Raw genomic sequence first — 21553 nt, forward strand, 5'->3', positions numbered from 1 at the left:
TGAATCTTTTAATATTTTTTTCTTTTTTTGTCGTGTCCAACACGACCTAGAATTAATTTCCAGTATATATTGCACGAGCATTCCTTATCTAATGCAATAGAAATAGCTTTCAATCCATTATTAGATAGGTTTTTTATTGAAAGGATATTGCATCCTCTCATTATATTCGGTTGAAAGAATAAAAAATATAGTTTGTATAAACTTCTTACCAATTGAGTTATATTCATACTTTTACCTTTACATTATGTCTTTTTTAAAATTTTGTTCTCACGACCCAACATGAAGATAGTTCAATCTAGTCAAAGGAGGATAGATAAGTAAAGTAAAAGATATTATGGTATCACATGCTTAGACAGAATTTTTTTTTATGCATCAGTTAAAGAAAATGACAGTACTAGTTACGCTTATCTTTAACTAATTCAAACAATTTTTAATAAAAATTGTCATTTTCATGCAAAGAAGAGTAGAATATCGGATTTGTTCAAGATTAAGTTGTACCTAAGTATTATTGTTAATTAAATGAATAATTAATAATATCCCTCAATTATATATTTAATTTATATACTAATAATAGAATGAGTGACCTTAAGAGGTGATTTGTCAAAGATGGAACCTTTGAATGTGGAAAATGCACCGACCCCGAAGACCTTCCCCACAGCCCTAAACCCTAATCTCATCACATCCTTCTAACCAAAATTCCTTTTTTCTTTTCTTTCTTTTTCTATTTTACGCAACCAAACCCTTTTCTTTTTCTTTTACTTCTCTTTTTTATTACTTTTAATTTTCATTTTTCATTTAGATATTTTGTTCCTTCTGACTACATTTAGTATATGTTCTCCATCGTATTGCATGAATAAAAAGTTTGATAACCATCTAATAGTTTAATTTAATGCTTTAGTAGTTTCTCTGTTTTCTTAAATGGTTTCAAACTTACCACTTTTCTTTTCTCTTTTTCTCTAAAACAACCTTGCTTATCCGATTAACCCCTACACTTTGAATTAAGGAATACGGATTAGTTTTACCAAACATTTGTAGAAGGAAGAACCGAATCTCTAATATAGAGGTAGATAGTATAAGTTTTGTATAAGTTGAATTATGTTCATTTGGACGGTCAAACTGACATTTGGTTGAGAGTTTTGTACATTTAGATCTATTATAATACATCTCAAAACATGTTTAAGAGTGATTTTTGAAATGGTTAGAATCCTTTTTGTCGTATTTAAAATCACTTTCTTACACACTTTTAATCTTTTGGAATCACGTAGTTTTTTCAAGAATAATATACAAGACAAACTATTTTGGCAAAAAAATACTTTTAGACAAAAACTCGTTTTATTTTATTTTGCTATTTCTCTAAAATTCATTGGTTTATTATTTTTTCAAAATGGAATTTTTTTTGGTGCTTATTTAGACTAATTTTTTCAAAACTATTATTATTATTATTATTTATATTTTGGTCTGGCCCTTCGAGTTTATCTGTTAAATTGATTTTGTATATTCTTAAATGTTATTTAAATTTTATTTGATATTCATAATTTTAGGATTAAAAACATGCTTTACATTAGTTAAGCTACGTTGACACTTGAGTATTTATCTTGAAATTTTAATTTTATAAGAGATAATGGTATCAAATCAACATTAATTATCACAATCTTTCTAAACTATGCTATTTGCCTCAATTATATTTTATACCACCAACTTAAGTTGCCATCCTTTCTAAAATAAATAATAATCACAAAAGGCCAAACACCATTACATCAACATAAACAAGTGGTCACAAATTCACAATTTTGTGAAACTAATTTACAACCCATCATTCATTCTCAATTTAAACGCCAAACCTTTAAAATGTCAAAAGTTAAATTTAGTAAAAAATATATTGACAAACCTTTTAACATAGCAAATTTATAAAATATTTAGAATAACAAACAAACATTTCACCATTTTTATCAAGTCCACAGACATAAATCCAAACCAGCGATCTTTCAATAATGTATCGATACCAAAATGAAATAAAAATCAAGCAATATAATGAGTAGCCCACTTTAGGATATAAGAATAGAAAGAGAAATTATCTTAGGTTGTAATTTTAAAAAAAAAAAAAAAAAAATCTTCTATACGTTACATCGATAATTTATTGCGGTTTTAAAAGAGAGTGTCAGGAGCAAGGTTGGGCTAACTACTAAGCCCATAGACATGTACGAGGAACATGAAAATGGGCCATTAGAGCCTATTGGGTATAAATCTCGATTTGATGTATTTCTCTTAGGAAAATAAATGTAGAGAATATATATCAGAAAATTTCCGACAACCAATCATTAATACCAATTATCGATCAACAATGTCTAATTACAGGTTTTGAAAATTTAAACTTTAGATTCTAATAAACCATTAAATTTTAAAAATTGTTCTTAAAATAAATACATGTACTTTATGCTTAATAAATTCCTGATGCATTCAATTAAATTTAGGTCACGCAGACTAATTCAATTATAATCAATAATAAAAATAATAATAATAATATCCACTTGCAAAAAATAAAGGAAAGAAAATATTTGTTTATAATTTCGAAGTGGACCCCTTAGGAATCTGTCGGCAGGGTGATCAAGTGCCACGTATTGATCTACGATGTGCCAAAATTTCTCCCGGCTGGGCCCCGCCTCAGATACTTATCCAGAGTGTACAAACTCTTTCTTCAGATTCTTCCAAAATAAAAATAATAAAATAGGGAAATTATATATATATAATGAACACGAATTACTAATAATTGAAAAGGAAAAGAGAGAAGGAATTAAAGAGGGTGGATCACGGTTTTCGTTCGGCGCATCGTCTTCCTCATAAACTCGATTTTCAGCTGTACGATTAGGGTTCCTTCTATTACCACCATAGCAGCCATGTTCCCAGTTATCAATCCGTAATTGTTTACGTCGCCTCCACCGTTCGATCGAAATGGGATCGTCGTCCTCGACTTTCCCGGTTATCTGTTTTCTTCATTCTGTCGTCGCAATCACCAGCGGGACTCTTATGATGTTCTATATGAAGGAGATTTACACGATTGGCCATGGGATCGAAACCGCCACTAAGTTAATGGGCTCAACACCACACGATCAGCTCCTGATTCGTACTTCCGATTCGTTTTCCGGATTGCTCCTCTTCGCAATCGGTTTCCTTCTTTTCATGGTTGCGTTTGTCAAGGACAGGGAATTTCAAGGCTTTTTCGCCAAGGGGTGTACGGTGCTTCATGTCTCAATGGCGATGTGGAGATTCTACTTCGAGCGGAGGGTGGAGGATCTGGCTTGGGATTGGCTAAGGCAGATTGTTGGTGACATTCTTCTTGCTCTATCTTGGGTCTTCTTTCTTGTTTATTCCTGGAGAGAAAAATATGATTAGTTTCCCCAAGTAAATCGTCGAGTCTTTTGCTTTTGATTCCAAGTTACAAATTGCATTGAGATTTTTCTGGGTTTGGGTATCTCTGTTTAAAATTGGGGAAAGAAAGCTACTGATTCAAACATTCATATCGCAGAAAGGGGACAATCCATCCCACTTTCCCTTGTGTGTATGTCTTTTCTAATTTTTCATTTCTTGTCGATTGAACAACGTTTTTCAACTTTAAAAACCACAATCCTTTCTGTAAATATTATGTGATTATTAATAAGTCAAATGAAATATATGTCACTTAATGCTTTGTTGTCGAGTTCATCAGTATAGTGAAAGAGAAGAGCTGTGATTGATGGGAAGAATTTAATGAACTAAGCTTTCCTGGCCACTGAATTGTCATGAGATATGATTATTAACTTCGTGATTGAAGAGCCGAAGTTCTGTATTAATCTGATGTTTTAAGTTGAATGGATTTGTTGTAGAAGCAAATATCACTGATTCATTTGATTTCGCTTGGAACTGGAAGACAATAGGCATACGTATCATGAAAAGTTGAAAGATGGCAGTACTCTTTTCTTAGATTCTTGGCTCTGCCTTGCTTTTTAGTAGAACCTTGCTGTTTCAAATTTCAATAAAATTGACGAAGACAATTGCTTTAGTGTTCACTAATGCATTTAGTTCTACGGGCTGTTCACTGTTGTGAACTTTTGTGAACTTTTGTGGATTCTCTCCTTCTTACATACTCCTTCTAAGGTCCTACCGTGCAGGCTTTAGTGCTCAATAACCGACAGTTTTGAACTTTCACTTTGAAAAAAGAGGCTGCCCACTGCTCAGTTGCAAGTATTGTCTTAAATCCCTTTTTTTATCTGTCTGTTCTTATTTCGAATCCAACTCTGTTTAAATTTTGAAATAAATAGTTTATTGTAGCTCACCCAATTGTTTAAAGCATATGTTATCATATCATTTACCAACAAATTGGAGGTTTGAATCTTTGTACTTCACATGTGACACGTTACATGTTGAACTACAAAATTTCCGGTACTTCTAGGATTTACAAAATATTAATATTCTAATCATTGTTATTATTGTATTTTTTCAATATTCATTTTAGCTAATTTATGTAGCTTCAATAGTTGAACAACGTGCATGAGGGATTTGAATCTCTTAGAGTGTCTTCCTTTGGTTTAGGATATAACATAAGTAGCTTAAATTCTTTTTGTCTATGTTTGCTTACATCGTTGTTGTAGTGAACTTAGTTTATAATTGACATAACTTTTTATATGATGGTTGAGATGTTCAACCCCACATCTCCCCAGTTTTTGTACTAAACAAAATTGTTGTTTACTTGTCATTTTAGTTTCATTGGGTTTGACTTTTTCTTCTTTAAGATACTGTTTCATTTCTAATTTACTTTAGCAAAGATATTAATGGGGTATTGCAGAGTTAGCAACCACTTTTATATTAAACGAATTGTAGCAAAAAAACTGGAGCCTGAACCCAACCAAATTTATGTAAAGTTCACATCACAATACCCCTAAATAGGTAGGCATTTGGTTCCATTGCTTATATATATATATATATATATATATATATATATATATATATATATATTGATTTGTAACATGATGAATCGACTCGAAAGCCAAAGGTCGGTTCTATCCAAGTCCAAATTTATCTAAGTTGACCATTATTGCTTAACCCGTGTAACCTAATTTTCGCTCATTTATTCATTACATAAATATGGGTCAGTCCAATTCATATTTGGACCGACTAATTTAGCCTATCCAATTATTTTTTTATGTATATTTTGTAAAAAATTAATATTGTTTTTTTTAATATATATATATATGTTTGTAAAATTTTATTATATTTATAAATATGTTTATTTTTTTTTTTTTTGTTATATTTGTAAACTATCTTTTTTTTAATGGATAAATAATTAATATTCAAGTTAATTCAAACCAAATTTACAATTAAACGTAGAATTCAAAATTTCTAACATTTTTTCTTCTATACATCTTCATGTGTGTGTAAAGACTTCGTCACTTCGTCCAACCAAGATAACCAGGCCAATAATTTAGTCTAATATAAAAACTTTGTTGTCGTAGTTTTCGTCAATATGTGAGATTAACTTGGCTAGAGCGAGGTAATTACTTGGTCCATCAACGTAGACATAATGGGGCAGGAGGAGGAACGTTTAGAGAGAAAATGAAGTCAATTTGTTGAGGTGGAAGGCTTGTGGCGTGACGACAAACAAAGAAACACGGCGCAATGGAAGGATTGTGAATATATATATTTTGCAAAGATTGTGTCTATCTCTATTTTGCAATCAGCTACAAAAGAAAAAGTGTACTACTAAATACATTGGGAGTTCGATCCATTAAGTGGAGTTTATATATTGTAGTTCATAAGCTTGTATTTGGAGCGACAGAGTTGTAAATGGACTTCGCTAAATGTGAAAAGGATATTAAGAGAAGAAGATAACTTGGAAAAAACCATCCCCAAAAATGAAAATCATACCGCCATATTTGCATAACTCTCAACTTATTGTATATTATATCAATCCCGCGAAATAAATCGAACTTTCATACTTAGGAGGCATGGGATTTTTGGCAGTTCGCACCAAGCTGAATGCCGAGGACGACGAAAGGAAGCAACAAGGACTTACACGATCTGCGACGCTTTGGATTCTGGAGCTTCAACTGAAGGATCTGAAACTGTAAAGAGTCCTACTTGATCGGTTGTAGTTTGGGCATAATCGTCAATATTTGTTCCAATATCTAGTAGGTTGAATGATTTCCCCTCTTAGTGCAAACTGCAAAGCCGTTGGATACCAATCCAACTATGAACAAAATTAAACTGCAAACCCAACAACTTGCATTTCAACATCCTGTAACTCGCAATTTTGACACGCAATCGCGTTCTCCTGTCTACGAAGCACTTCTTCGATCAGGTCCCCGTCTCAGAAACCTTCAACAAGTTCATGCCCATATCATCGTTTCCGGACTCCATAGAAGTCGATCCCTCCTCACTAAGCTTATTTCTCTGGTTTGTACCGCTGGTTCAATCACCTATGCTCGACGATTGTTCCCCACTGTGCCTAATCCGGATTCTTTCCTCTTTGATTCCCTCCTCAAAGTGACTTCCAAATTTGGTTTCTCTATTGATGCTGTCTTGTTTTACCGTCACATGCTTTTCTCAGGTGCTCCCCCGTCGAATTACACCTTTACGTCTGTGATTAAAGCCTGTGCGGATCTTTCAGCTCTAAGGTTGGGTAAAGAAATTCATTCTCATGTTATGGTTTGTGGGTATGGTTCGGATATGTATGTTCAGGCTGCTTTAATTGCTCTCTATGCTAAAGCTAGTGATATGAAAGTTGCCAAGAAGGTGTTTGATGCAATGCCACAAAGAACAATTATAGCTTGGAACTCACTTATATCAGGGTTCGAGCAAAATGGACTCCCGCAAGAATCAATTGATTTATTTCATCTGATGATGAAGTCGGGTTTGCAACCTGATCCAGCAACAATAGTGAGCTTATTGTCTTCCTGTTCTCAGCTAGGAGCCCTTGATTTCGGTTGCTGGTTGCATGATTATTCTAATGTTAATGGTTTTGATCTCAACGTGGTTCTTGGTACTTCATTGATTAACATGTACACTAGATGTGGGAACGTAAGCAAAGCGCAGGAAGTTTTTGACTCCATGAAAGAAAGGAATGTTGTCACCTGGACAGCCATGATTTCAGGGTACGGGATGCATGGCCACGGTAAGCAAGCGATGAAGCTTTTTGGTGAAATGAGAGCTTATGGTCCTCGTCCTAACAATATTACATTCGTTGCAGTCTTATCTGCATGTGCTCATTCAGGGTTGATTGATGATGGTCGTCGGGTATTTTCAAGCATGAAGGAAGTGTATGGGTTAGTTCCGGGAGTAGAACATAATGTCTGCATGGTAGATATGTTTGGGCGTGCTGGATTGCTCAACGATGCTTATCAATTTATCAAAAAAATTCTTCCCAAGGAGCCAGGCCCGGCAGTTTGGACTTCAATGCTCGGGGCCTGTAGAATGCATAGAAATTTTGACCTTGGAGTTAAGGTTGCAGAACATGTTTTAGCCGTTGAGCCAGAAAACCCTGGTCATTATGTAATGCTTTCTAACATATATGCATTGGCCGGTAGGATGGATCGGGTGGAGATGGTACGAAATATGATGACTAGACGACGCCTAAAGAAGCAAGTAGGCTATAGCACCATAGAAATCAATCGAAAGACCTATTTATTTAGCATGGGTGACAAGTCCCATCCTCAGACAAACACTATATATAGGTATTTAGATGAATTAATGTGTCGATGTAGTGAATCAGGCTATGTACCAGCACCGGAGTCCTTAATGCATGATTTGGAAGAAGAAGAAAGGGATTATGCCCTTAGGTATCACAGTGAGAAGCTTGCACTAGCATTTGGTTTACTTAATACCAATCAAGGTGAGACTATTAGAATTGTAAAGAACCTTCGAATGTGTGAGGATTGCCATTCAGCTATTAAACACATCTCTATTATTGCTGATAGAGAAATAATTGTTAGGGATAAATTTCGTTTTCACCACTTCAAAGATGGTTCGTGTTCTTGTCTTGATTATTGGTGATAATTTTCATTCATAATCTTCATCTCGAGAATTCTAGCTGTTACTGAGACTTCATCGGACTTATGAGCTAACCTGCCACCAGTCATGGAAATTTCGCTGAATTTTCTAATTTTTTAGCAATCCTGTCACTGCTGCTCGTTTTTAAATTGCGGTGATCTAGTTGTAACTTGATCGGTTTTCCCACTGCCGGGTCCCATATTTATTCAATGATCGATCCCTGAAGCAGGTACTGAATAGGTGTTCCTATGCATTTGAAAATTGAAGTAGCATCACATAATATCACTTATATGGCAGTTATCTCTCAAATGGTAAATTTACAAGAATCTAATTTTTCAGAGGAAAGATTACGGAAAGACAATTGATCGTCATTCAACTTTTTTTCTTTTTTTTTTTTTATTAGCCATCATATGAGATGCAAACTCGATTTTCTGGGGAGAAATTGGTAGCTTCGAACGAAACACTTAACGTTTTATGCAATGCTGCAGGCTCAGGGAAAGAAGTGTATTTGCTCTAAGACATTATTCGTTCTTTGGTAACTTCAAAATTAAATGGATGTAGGACCTAAGAATTTTTTGTTCCTTGCATCAACATGATCTCAAAAAATGTTGACATAGCGGGTTATGGAAGGAGGTGGATGCAACTGCGATTGGGTACAAAGTATGTGTCAGCGGGTTCTTAAGCCTTACGAGTGTTGTCTGGCTGCTGTCAGGTTTACAACCTTTCATAATTAGATTCTTAAATTGGTGAAAGTGGATATCATTGACATTTATCATCAATGCACATTTTCTTTTGGTTGTTCTTGCAACTCATTTTTAACTTTTTGGCGCTTTCAAGTTCAGCCATGGAAAATGCGTTTGTATTGACATACAGAAATTCTTTGAGGTGATCGCTCTTATATATTCCTTCAATTGGTCTTTTTTTCCCTTCCCCCGCAATTTACAATTTTCATCATGACTTTTGGCTCTGCTCCATGTAGTCCTTTTGTTCTGAGCTTTTTCAAACTTATTTGATGGTTAGTACTTTTAAAGAAGCAAACCACCCCCCCCCCCCCCCCCCCCCCCCCCCAAGAAAAAAAAACGAAGTTTAAATTTCAATGTAATTTTGTATTTAGTGCTTTTGGTTTAGATGGAGCTTCAAGAAGCAAACATTGAAATTTAAACTGCGTGTCATAATCCATAATTCAAGTATTGTCTTGCATTCCTTCTGTTCTTGTAAGTTACAAGTTTACTGCGTTTTTATGTTGTCTTAATTAGCATAAGGATTCCATACGGCTTTACTTTTTCAATGGGCATTCCACACGACACCTTTTCAATGGGCATGAACATTTTGCACGGCTTTGCCTCTTCCATCAAGTTACTTAAGCTCTAAAATGTTAACGTCTCTATTGAAAGCAATTAACAACAACCCGAGACTTACGTCGAGAACCGGGAGAAAAACCACGATACTTTAGTTTTTATTATTTTTCTTATGAACAAAAACAATAGGTACAAAGGGAGTATAAATAGAGTACAATAGGAATAAGAAAGGAAAAGATTTAGGAAATATTTAGGAAATAAAATCTTATATTTTATTTTTTCCAAAAGTATATTTTATTCTTTCCAAAAGTACTAATTCTAACACTCCCCCTCAAGTTGGGAGGTAAATATCAATGAGTCCCAACTTGCTAACGCAAAGGTCGAAGTGTGGTCGGAGAAGCCCCTTGGTAAGAACATCAGCAATCTGTTGGCTTGAAGGAATGTACGGAATGCATATGCTTCCACTGTCAAGTCTTTCTTTGATGAAATGCCGATCAATCTCAACATGTTTAGTTCTATCATGTTGCACTGGGTTGTTAGCAATACTAATAGCGGCTTTATTATCACAAAAAAGCTTCAATGGTGTCTCACATTCCTGATGAAGATCTGACAAGACTTTCTGGAGCCAAATTTCCTCACATATTCCCAGACTCATAGCTCTGTATTCAGCCTCAGCACTGCTCCTGGCCACAACACTTTGCTTCTTACTCCTCCAAGTTACAAGATTGCCCCAAACAAAGGTACAATAACCGGATGTAGACTTTCTATCAATAACAGATCCTGCCCAATCTGAGTCAGTATATGCCTCAATGGTCTTTCTATTTGTTTTTCTAAACATCAACCCTTTACCAGGTGTATTTTTCAAGTATCTCAGGATTCTGTTAACAGCTTCCATATGTTTCTCATAGGGAGCCTGCATAAACTGGCTGACAACACTCACAGCAAAGGAAATATCCGGACGAGTATGGGATAAGTAAATTAATTTACCTACAAGGCGCTGATATTGTTCTTTATCAACTGGAACTTGATCATCAGAGTTTCCTAGTTTACAGTTGAATTCAATAGGAGTATCAGCAGGACGACATCCCAACATACCTGTCTCGGTTAGCAAATCAAGGGTGTATTTTCTCTGAGACACGGAAATACCTTCTTTTGATCTAGCCACCTCCATTCCAAGGAAATATTTCAGATTTCCCAAGTCTTTGATTTCAAATTCATCACCCATTCTTTGCTTTAGTTGACTGATTTCTGTTTGATCATCTCCAGTCAAAACAATGTCATCCACATAAACAATTAGAATAGCTATCTTTCCTGTTTTGGAAGCCTTTGTAAATAAAGTATGGTCAGAGTGCCCTTGACTGTACCCTTGGGACTTGACAAAGGTAGTGAATCTGTCAAACCATGCTCTCGGAGACTGTTTCAGACCATATAGAGATTTTTGGAGTTTACACACCTCCTGACCAAATTGGGCTTCAAATCCTGGTGGGGGGCTCATGTAGACTTCCTCCACAAGGTCTCCATTCAAAAAAGCATTCTTAACATCCAGCTGGTATAGAGGCCAATCTTTGTTCACAGCAACAGATAGCAAGACTCTAACAGTATTCAATTTAGCAACTGGAGAAAAAGTTTCCGAATAGTCAATACCATAGGTTTGAGTGAACCCCTTTGCAACTAACCTTGCCTTGTGTCTATCAAGCGTACCATCTGCTTTGTATTTGAGAGAGAATACCCATTTGCATCCTACAGTTTTATGTCCCTTGGGTAGAGCACAGATCTCCCAAGTTCTATTCTTTTCGAGAGCCTTCATCTCTTCCATAACAGCATTCTTCCATTCAGGACACTCTAGAGCAGTGTAGATATTTTTCGGTATTATGGTAGAGTCAAGGTTTGCTGTAAACGCTTTAAACTGTGGAGAGAGATTATCATAGGAAACATAGTTGCAAATGGGATGTTTAGTGCATGATCTGGTACCTTTTCTCAATGCAATTGGAATGTCAAGAGAGGGATCATACTCATCAAGTTTTCTTGTATGACCCTGTTCAGCTTCATCGTTACTGGTTTCTATTCTAACCTCAGTCTCATCATCACGGTTCTTTTCTTCCATATTTTCAAGAACAGCAACATCAGACTTGTCATTCTCACTCATTGTATTATTAGTACAAGGTTTTGTAGGGTTTTCCATACCTTGGTCTCGAGGAGGTTCGAAATTTTGGACTGGAGCCGGCGGTTGACTAGTAAGGGACCCAACTTCCTTTCTGAGATTCCTCCTGTAATATGTTTTCCAGGGAACTTGGTTTGTGGGTAAGATTATGGGATGAGGATCAATGTCAGACACGGTAATAAGAGTAGGTTCAACAAATTCAAAGGTGTTGTTAGACTCTTCACTCACATTCTCCCCCTGAAGATGGCTAACAGGAAAGTAGGGTCGGTTTTCACAGAAAGTAACGTCCATAGTGACAAAATATTTCCTAGACGGCGGGTGAAAACATTTATAACCGTGTTGGTGAAGGGGATACCCAACAAACACACAGGCCTGAGCCCGAGGGGTAAATTTGGTCTGATTAGGGCCGAAATTATGGACATAGGCGGTGCACCCAAACACACGAAGAGGAACCTCAGAAACAAGACGAGTAGAGGGGTAAGACTCCTTAAGACAATCTAAGGGAGTCTGAAGGTGGAGGATACGAGAAGGCATTCTATTGATTAAGTGAGCAGCTGTAAGAATAGCATCTCCCCACAGGTATGATGGAAGGGAAGTGGAAAGCATAAGTGAGCGGGCTACTTCCACAAGGTGTCGGTTTTTTCGTTCGGCCACTCCATTTTGTTGAGGAGTGTAGGCACATGAGGTTTGGTGAACAATCCCCTTGGAGGCTAGAAATTCACTAAGGTTATGGTTTTGGAATTCCCGACCATTATCACTTCGAAGAATTGCAATTTTTGTATGAAATTGTGTTTTGATAGTATGATAGAAGTTTTGAAAAATGGATGGAACCTCGGATTTATCTGAGATAAGGTAGACCCAGGTGAGACGGGTATGATCATCAATGAAAGTTACAAACCACCGCTTTCCCGAGGAGGTGGTGACCTTGGAAGGACCCCAAACGTCACTATGGATGAGGTTAAACGGTTGTGTAGGTTTATATGGTTGTGAGGGAAAAGAGACTCGATGTTGTTTTGCCCGGATACACACATCACAAGATAGAGAAGAGACATCAACTTTAGAAAAAAGGTGGGGAAATAAATGTTGCATATATGTAAAGTTTGGGTGGCCCAGTCGAAAATGCCACAACATACAGTCTTGTTCAGAAGTGCTAAAGTAGGATGACAGTAAACTAACCCTAGACAAACTACTACATGAGGTATCATCATCAAGGATGTAAAGTCCCCTGCTATGCCGGGCAGTGCCAATCGTCCTCCCCGAGCTCATGTCCTGAAAATAAACCGATTCAGGTAAGAAGATAGCTTTACAATGCAACTCACGAGTGATCTTGCTTATAGATAACAAATTGTAAGACAGTTTAGGGACATGCAAAACATTCTGGAGAGCAAAACCGTCAAAGGGAACTATTTGTCCTTTGCCAGCGATCGGAGCTAGAGAGCCATCGGCTATTCGGATTTTTTCATTACCGGCACACGGGGCATATGAGATAAAGTGTTCTGAAGAACCTGTCAAGTGATCTGTAGCCCCCGAGTCTAAGATCCAGGGATTCTTCCCATCAACGCTAATAAGCCCAAGGGACTGAGGCATACCTGACTGAGCAATGGCACCCAGAGTCGGAGTCTTGGTCTGGCTCACAGTAGGATCAGTTGATTGAGAAGTGCTAGCAGGTGTAGTCTCACTAATGTAGGCACGTCCTGAGTTCTGTTTCTCGTTGGAGGACCGTTTCTTACCTCCTGGGGGACGACCGTGGAGTTTCCAACACTGATCCTTGGTGTGCCATTGTTTCTTGCAGTGCTCACACACAGGAATTGACTTCCCATTATTCTTGTCACTGTCATGATTTGAGGACCGAGCGCTAAAGGCTGCGGAGTCAATGGTAGGGGTAGTCAATACACCCATGGCATTAGTGCGATCCTCTTCCAGGCGGACTTCAAAACAAACTTCCATTAGCGAGGGAAGAGGTCTTTGTCCGAGTATACGACCACAAACATTATCAAATTTGGGATTAAGTCCTGCAAGGAAGTCATAAACACGGTCAGCCTCTTCAAGTTTAGCATATTGTGTACTGTCATTTGGTGTGTCCCAAACTGTCTCTCTGCACAAATCCATCTCTTGCCAGAGGAGAGAGAGCTTGTTAAAATAGGTAGTTACGTCCAGGGTCCCTTGTTTGCAATTATGGACCTGTTTTCGCAGTGTATATAACCGAGAGGCATTCTGTCGTTTCGAGTAAAGGGTCTGAGTTGTATCCCACAAATCTTTTGCTGTGGCTGCATATAGTAAAGGCTTGCCGATCTGTGGTTCCATACTATTAATCAGCATGGACCGAATAAGTGAGTCCTCTCCTTTCCAGAGTCGTTCCAAGGCGTCTCCTGGTGGAGGACGTACAGTCTCTCCAGTTAAGAATCCGAACTGGTATCGACCTTCGAGGAACATCTTTATTGATTGGGACCAAGAAAAATAATTTTGACCATTTAATTTTTCGCCTGAAAAATTCCCTGTAGATGAACCCAAAGAGCCAGTTATATAATTTGACTGTGAATTAGGGAACGAAGTTACCGGGTTCTTGGAATACATCGGCAACTCGGTTGGTTTGGAATGCGTTGAAGATTCGCCCGCTTCAATGTCCGATCTGTTTTGGGGTTGATCAATTCCGTTACCAGAAAACAGCGGTTGCTGTAAAGGGTCAACGTACAGCTGCTGCTTACTGTACTGATTTGACAAATTTACGGTTGAGGGATGCTGTCCGGAGCTCGTAGACGGCGCATGAGGATGCGAATGGCCGGAAGGGTTTGACGGCTGGACATCCGACGGCGCGTAGAAGGGAACGGGATGGGCGGTGACGTGAAACGGCGGCGGCGCGTGGGCCCACGCGCCGGACACGAGCGGCGCGTACGGCTGCGGAACCACTCCCGTTGGGTAGATCGGCGGTTTCTGTAGGTTCTGGAGCAGTTTCTCCATGGCGGCGGCGACGGCGGCGTCCACGGCGGCGGCGATTCCGGCGGCGGCGGCGGCGGCGGCGGTGACGGGTTCAGTTTCGATCTGGGTTTCTCCTAGGTTATTTTCTAGGGTTTCGTTATTGCTTTGCTCTGATACCATATTGAAAGCAATTAACAACAACCCGAGACTTACGTCGAGAACCGGGAGAAAAACCACGATACTTTAGTTTTTATTATTTTTCTTATGAACAAAAACAATAGGTACAAAGGGAGTATAAATAGAGTACAATAGGAATAAGAAAGGAAAAGATTTAGGAAATATTTAGGAAATAAAATCTTATATTTTATTTTTTCCAAAAGTATATTTTATTCTTTCCAAAAGTACTAATTCTAACAGTCTCGATATAAGTCAAGGTACCATAACAGTTCAAACAATGCTGTTTTTTTTTTTTAAGTGGTCCTATGTGGGATAAACATTCCACGGCCACTTTTTCAATTCAAAAGTCAAAAAAGTTAATGTTTCAATGATCATAGAACTGTTTATGTATAGTTTAGTCCAAAATGCACCTAAATGTGATGATTATTCTTTTATTTATTGGAAGTCGCAGCTTCACTTAAATTTATCTCATGGTAATTCTAATTTCTATGTGCAATATTGCTTTTGTGTAGGGTCGTATTATGAACTGCTTCTCTACTGTCCGATGTATAAATTTGAGGAATATTTTGCATCTCGGTTCACTTGGATCTGTTTTGTTTATTTATTCATGTTTATTGTTATTCACATCTCGGGAGGGACTTCGGTGGGGTTGTATTTCCTCACCCTTACATTATGAACTGACATTCTCCTTTGTATTTTATTTGAATATGCTTTTAGGAAGTTTCACTTTTTGTTGCAGTTGGTATTCATCTACGTTTTGTTGCTTAGGCTCTACCTATTACCTAACCAAGCAATTGTAGATAGACTAACCCTGCAGATGCAGAAGCTGCCCAAGCCGTTGGTGAGGAACATGTAAGATAGTAACTCGTTGTCTATTAGCAATGTAAATTTGAACGATCTTTTCCAACATAGCTTTTTATGCATGGACAACTACAAACCTTGCAGTCTTAGCCATGTGATATGAAAGCCTAACCATTTGAAATTAAAAGCCTTTTGCTATGGGGACTCCTCGTTATCAATTACTAAAATTCCCAAATATCAGTTGGGATAACTTGAAGGGAGAATTAGAGAAAATTACCTTGAGAGTTGTAATTGAAGACTAGGAGGTGAGGAGGATTGATTTATTGCTCAAGGTTTTTGAACACTCTACAAACAAGTTGATTAGACTTATATGAATGCTCAGGCCATGCAACACTAGATTAAAAATTGCAAAAATATTTTTGAAGCTGTTAACCATCATACCTAAGGATTACATTCCAAAAACCAATAACATAATGTAAAAGACCGTTCTGTCGCAAACTAAAACCAGTCTGTTCAGCCAAATAAACACAAGACCATTATGCCCCTAACTAAAAAATACGTACCTTCCCAAATAACTCAACTAAATAATAAAATAGCAAATCTAATCAATATCTCATATTTGACCGAAACATAAGTGGCTAACAAGAATAAATCTTCCCCAAAATAATGCTTTATTTTCTTCGTTTAGATAGAAAGTACAAAGTTTTTGTTCAATTTTCTTTCCTTAGACCTTTTTAATTGAATTCGTGGCTGTTTATTCATGGGGATTAAAGTCAATCTTAGTTGGTTGACTCTTGAGTACTTGAATGGTTATGGGGTAAAGCGAGGACACCCAGGTTCATATTATCATAACTCTCATGTTAAGATTGGTTAAGGTAACACAGGTAGATAGAAAAAAATATCCTGATGCGATATTAAAAAATATTGAAAGAAACATGATATCAAATGATATAAATTCTAGTCTGGAGATTTTATTACATATCTGGAAGATGGCTGGTAAGCATTTGCTGCTTAAAAGGAACTGTGGAATGACAATCCCTTTGGTAATAGGACTGAGCTAGTCTGTGTTCCGTTCTCATGACGAAGCTTTCTTTTGGTGCTCCCTAGTTTTTAAGTATGAATAGTAACAATTCTTCTCTCATCTTGTATGAACTGTGACCTTTTAAGACCAATTAGTTTTCTAGTGTAGGTAAACACCTTTTCGCCTTCACCATTTATTTTCCCTCATAGACACCGTTGGCTGTAATCATTGTGATTCTTCTTTCCAACTTCCAATATTAGGGCCTGAATGATCGCCTTTACGAAGTTATGTTATGACCTTTCTTGATTGATATGTTGTTATTGTGGGAATTAACAAGGCTGACGATGATGGTTGCGCATAAGGAATGTATCAAACCACTTAAGGTCAGGCAATTCCATAAGAAAATGTATTGTTTTTAAGTAAAAGCTAGAGAGTAAAACTTCTTAAATTAATGCTTTACTGATCTTTCATTGAATGCTCAGGTAAACTGTTATAAAGAATGTGCCGATTCTGAAAAGCCATTTTGGGCAGCCTTGGGGTAAGGGTTTAGGATACTTGGGAAGAAATTCAGACCTAGGTTGAAAGCCGTTGATGAAATTTTTTTAAAATGAGCGAGCTGTCTCTCGAATCCGACACTGGGGAATGCGTTGTATGAATCTCTCCGTGGAGTAGTAGGGTGGGACCCGTATCAAGAATATAAAACCAAAAAGGTTTCATTTGGTAAAGTGAGCTGATTGAAAGTAGGCTAATCGATGTTGTTTAAATTGATTTGAGTGAGTGAAAGTGATTCCGTTACAGCGAATGAGACTTAATTATTAATGTGAGAAAACTGAGTTTGGGGAGATTTAAGAGGCAATGTGGACTTTGGAGAGAATCCCATCTGAAAAGTGGGAAGCTTTAAAAAGGTAGTCCACTTAGGTGGGACGGATACGTTGAAACGTTGAGCACAAAGGAAAAGGGAAAGGTACTTTTGGGTTTGTTACACAAAGTTCCTGTTAGCATCTTTTTTAGATTTATGTTTCGCCACTTGGTTCCCTCTTTAGGCTGAACTTTGATATTTAGATTCGAAGGAACTGTGACATTCAGTTAACCCGTTAGTGGCATTGGTCATCTTAACTAGTTTTTAGAGTTGTTAGGTTAGTGGATTGAGCTTTTTAGCATGGAATATGAAAGTCGAAGTTTCAGTTAGTGGGCAAGCATGTTTTATTTTCATTAGCTTGTTATTCTCATAAGCTTTATAAATTCAAGCTTTTGAAGTTACCTTTTACAAACTACGATCTCTACAATATGACTCAGTCTCTGCAATTTCTTCTTTTGAACAATCAGAGCACGTACTCTACAAACAAAACATCTCAAACCCTTCAACCATACATAAATTCAACTGCCAAGATATTTTGGAAAGAAACAATGCAGATCTCATAGTCCCCTATCATAAATTTCTGAAATCCTTCCAAACCCAAGGAAACATATTTACCCCGACTGCTGTATCATATTTCTCCCGATTATTATTCATAACTATTATCTTTGAATATTTGAGTAAATGCTTATTGATTATACGGAAGAGATGGAACTATGAATTTTTGGTAATTGGAGAGGACATGGTTTTGAAATGGAAAGCGTGGGTTAAAAGATAATGGAAAGAGCAATACATCCCCATCATCTCCAACTCCAACAGGAAGGGGCAATTAAACCAAAAGTTCTCACTTTAAAATAAACTCAATGGACCAAGCAAACGACATAGTAGTTTGTCTCTTCAGTTGACTAATGGCTCCAGACTTCATATATATACACACACCGAATTTTCCACTTTTCCACAACCGCCCTTTTTGATATTCGCCACTTTATTTGTTAAGATGCCACCAATCCCATGATATTTAGAGGTTCCTCTCTAAAAGTTTTGTATATTATTGTATTTATTTGGTTAAAATACATGTATAATCTGGAAGTGATTTAATGTATGTATTGTTAGACTTCCCGTGATCAAGTCCACGTCAGTTTAAGAGGAAGAATAAGCCAAGCATATACCACTTGAGTTGAAGCCTTTGTGACATGTTTGAAAAAAATAATGAACAACATTATTTAGATGTTTATGATTGGAACCTTGACGTTACTAAACTAGTTAAGATATGTGTTGTCGTTCAAAAGGTTAAATGTTTGAATCCTTCACTTGCATGTTGCGCTAAGGAAAGAATATTAACTCAACTGTTGCTTATTGTTATCCTGGGGGTTTCTGTTTTAATCTTTATACCTTTTTATATCAATTTCATTCTCACCCCAGACACGACTATTAAGATTACAGTGAGAAGGGACGAGATCAGTCGTGTCTGGGGTGAGAGTAATTAAAGATATGGAGCCAAAACAAGCTTAGGTGGTTCAAATCTTACTTCTTGTACTACAAAAAGTAATTAGAGAAATGGATATGCTATTTGAACTCATGTCTTCAATGGTAAAACTCCAAATCCCAAATTTGCTGCCATTAATTGTTGAGTTGACTATTAAAACAACTCGATAAAGCACTTTAGTGGTGTTAAGTTAGAATGATTTACAGCCAAGAATAAAGATTTAATTATGATGATCTGGCCACCATAGTCCTGTTGGAACTTGTCGATAGAATAAGATTGGACATGTGAACTTTGATTGCTTTGTATCAAGATTAAAATTCATTGGACATGTAAACTTTGATTGTTCTCTATCAAGATTGAAATTGCATTCAAAATTTCCCCTGGGAGTGTGTATTGACCTGGAAGGCTTAGAGTTCTTTAATTGCTTGAAACTTATTGATCCACTTTGAAAGAAAAGAGGATTTAAATGGAGTCGCTTTATTTGCCACTTAGAGAATTTCTTTTTCTTCTTTATACTTAATATCCCACCTCACTACTTTGCACGATTTCCACTTTGATTTAAAGTAGGGTTTTGCCTCAAACACTGTTCTTCCTCTAAATAGTCCCTCCACTAGTTACTTTCTTAATTACGCCAAGTTGGTCGGCACCGCAACAGCAATTTTGTTCCCTTTTTATTTTTGTTAAATGCTGCCACTTGATTATGCCTAGCTTATGGTTTTAGGCATTTAGGTTTAATGGTTATTTATTATAGCATAGAAGCAAGCTTTTAGACGAACACATGTGTTTGAGGTATATGCTCGATCTTGATCAAAAAGTCAAAGGTTTAAAATCTTTTTTTCTCTAAATCATTTTACTTAAAAAAAATTAGTTCAAATATTATAATATTGTTTTATTTCTAGTTTATATTAATTTATCTTGAATTTCTTGAATCAAATTAATATGATTCCACGTGTTAGTAAAAATATTATGGAATTATATCAACCTTAATCAAGAGCTTTTAGATTTAGAGGTGATTTAATATTTCTGATGGGTCATGTATAGTGGATTGGCATTGGTCTATGTTCTGCTATCCTATGCAAGCAACCACTATCTCTTCTTTCCAAGATAAATGCATGAAAATGGATTTGCAAATCGGAGGTGAATAGTCCAACCAACACATGAGAAGGAAAATTAAAATCCTGATGGAAGACCTTTTTCTTTCTTTCTTTTTCATTTAATAAAAGAAAGAGTTGCAAGTGATCTGTAACTTGACAATTGGTCTATGTTGTGCAAACTCGTGCTGTCCCATATATACCAACAACCCAATATTTTCCTCAAATTTTGTATGATATTAGCTTTATTGCAGCTTTTGGAAGCGAGAGATAAAGTACAAACCGTGTTAGCAGCAAGAATGCTAAATTTTGAAGGTTCTGATGTCAGGAATAACCATAGCTGGGAAAAACAACAGAAGATTTGGCAGACAAAAAGAAACTGGACACTTTTACTACCAAACTATTTTCCAAAGTTCAATTTACTTTGTCAACTCCTCTTTTAAGTAAGAGAAGATTGTCTCATAGAGAAGTTGGGTGAAAACAAAAGTAAAACAGCAGGGAAGTTCGAGCTTAATGGAAAAATTAAGTTGCTTTGTGGGACAAGTTTTCAAAAACCTGTTTAAAGGAGGGGGAAAGAGAAAAACTTTGAACTTTTGACTGTCAAGATTGTGAAGATTGGGAATTGTAATGATTGAGAAAACTTCTCTCAACATTTCTGACTCTGGTATGGGTTTGAGGTCTTGATCCATTCTTACTTTTGGGTTAAATCAAGTTATATTTTCTATTCCTTTTCATGGATTCCCTGTACTTATCCATTAATTTGTTAAAAAATTTACCTCTCTTGTTTACAGACGAAACGTGGCAGAGTTATGGGTTTCTTTTTTTTTTCCAAAGGATCACTAGAATCTGGGAGCAGATGGATTTTGAGCCACAACATTGAGAAAAGGTACAACAAACAAAGATCACATTGAAATCCACCCAAAAAAGTGAAAAAGGGAATGGTGAAGTTCATAAAATAATTAAACAAGTGGGAGCAAATGCCAATGCATTGCTTTGTCCTCTGTCACCATCATCTGCTTCTTGATTTTGCTTCTAAGCTTATCCATTTTTTTTAAAATAAATAAATAAATAAATAAAATTTGGCATTTGGAGAAGGATATGAGATATCATATCTATGATAGCAAGGTCAAATATGCACTTCAAAACTGCTGCTTTTGGAATTGACCTCATTTCGTTTCGTTGATAAAATAATATCCTAAAAGTTTTTTCTTTTATCAATTTAGTGATTGTGAGTTGAAATTGACATGACATTAATGCAAGTCTACATTGTGTATAGGAATGTAGTAGATCATGGACACTCGGTATATATTTGTTGTTATGGAACATTGTGTAAAATCTAAAAGAAATTATTGTGCATGTTTAATATCAAAAAAATGCTTTAACGTGATTTTAGGCTCATTATAACACAAAATCGTTTTAATAGTGAGAAAAAGATGGTTTAGTGTCGTAAGTGTACTATATTGACATACGTGGCATCCATAAAAGCAATTGCTTTGTGAAGGTTTATTGATTATCACTAATGTATACTTTTCATTTTAATGAATTGATAAGAACAACAAAAAAGATTGGTGTATAGTTTACTCGCGTAATTTGGTAATCATTTACATTTACATTTTTGTTTAGTAAGTATTTGGTGTTTGCTATAAATACTATTATCCTTATTAACTTAAAAATAAATAAATAAAATTGTTATAAAATGGAATCTTCTTTTTCTTTCTTTTAGATTT

The 21553-nt window shown here is 36.4% G+C and overlaps 2 protein-coding genes and 1 long non-coding RNA gene across 6 annotated transcripts; all 3 read left to right on the top strand.

Annotated features, from left to right (window-relative positions):
• Positions 1-2949: 2949 nt before the first annotated feature.
• On the top strand, positions 2950-3685 carry LOC103484518 (uncharacterized). Its single transcript, XM_008441630.3, has one exon. It carries the CDS (start codon positions 2950-2952, stop codon positions 3388-3390), a length of 441 nt encoding a protein of 146 aa, XP_008439852.1. The 3' UTR covers positions 3391-3685.
• A 63-nt stretch (positions 3686-3748) lies between these two features.
• LOC103484519 (pentatricopeptide repeat-containing protein At2g33760) lies at positions 3749-9076 on the top strand. Of its 3 annotated transcripts, none has more exons than XR_001762024.2 (3): positions 3749-4218; positions 5487-8330; positions 8423-9076. XR_001762024.2 is itself a non-coding variant. In XM_051088611.1 (3 exons), exons 2-3 carry the CDS (start codon positions 6223-6225, stop codon positions 8020-8022), a joined length of 1725 nt encoding a protein of 574 aa, XP_050944568.1. In that variant the 5' UTR covers positions 3749-4218; positions 5487-6222; the 3' UTR covers positions 8023-9076. The 3 variants fall into 3 exon arrangements, 2 of the variants coding, with proteins under 2 accessions (XP_050944568.1, XP_016899291.1); XM_051088611.1 differs by having other exon boundaries at positions 5487-7144; positions 7220-9076; XM_017043802.2 differs by having other exon boundaries at positions 5487-9076.
• Positions 9077-14816: 5740 nt separating this feature from the next.
• LOC127150598 (uncharacterized) lies at positions 14817-21038 on the top strand. Of its 2 annotated transcripts, XR_007823095.1 has the most exons (3): positions 14817-15423; positions 20081-20490; positions 20618-21038. It is a non-coding gene; the product is annotated as an uncharacterized LOC127150598 (long non-coding RNA). The 2 variants fall into 2 exon arrangements; XR_007823094.1 differs by lacking the exon at positions 14817-15423 and having other exon boundaries at positions 19753-20490.
• Positions 21039-21553: the final 515 nt, after the last annotated feature.

Source organism: Cucumis melo, chromosome 8 (genome assembly GCF_025177605.1).
Source record: "Cucumis melo cultivar AY chromosome 8, USDA_Cmelo_AY_1.0, whole genome shotgun sequence".
Taxonomy (NCBI): Eukaryota; Viridiplantae; Streptophyta; class Magnoliopsida; order Cucurbitales; family Cucurbitaceae; genus Cucumis; species Cucumis melo.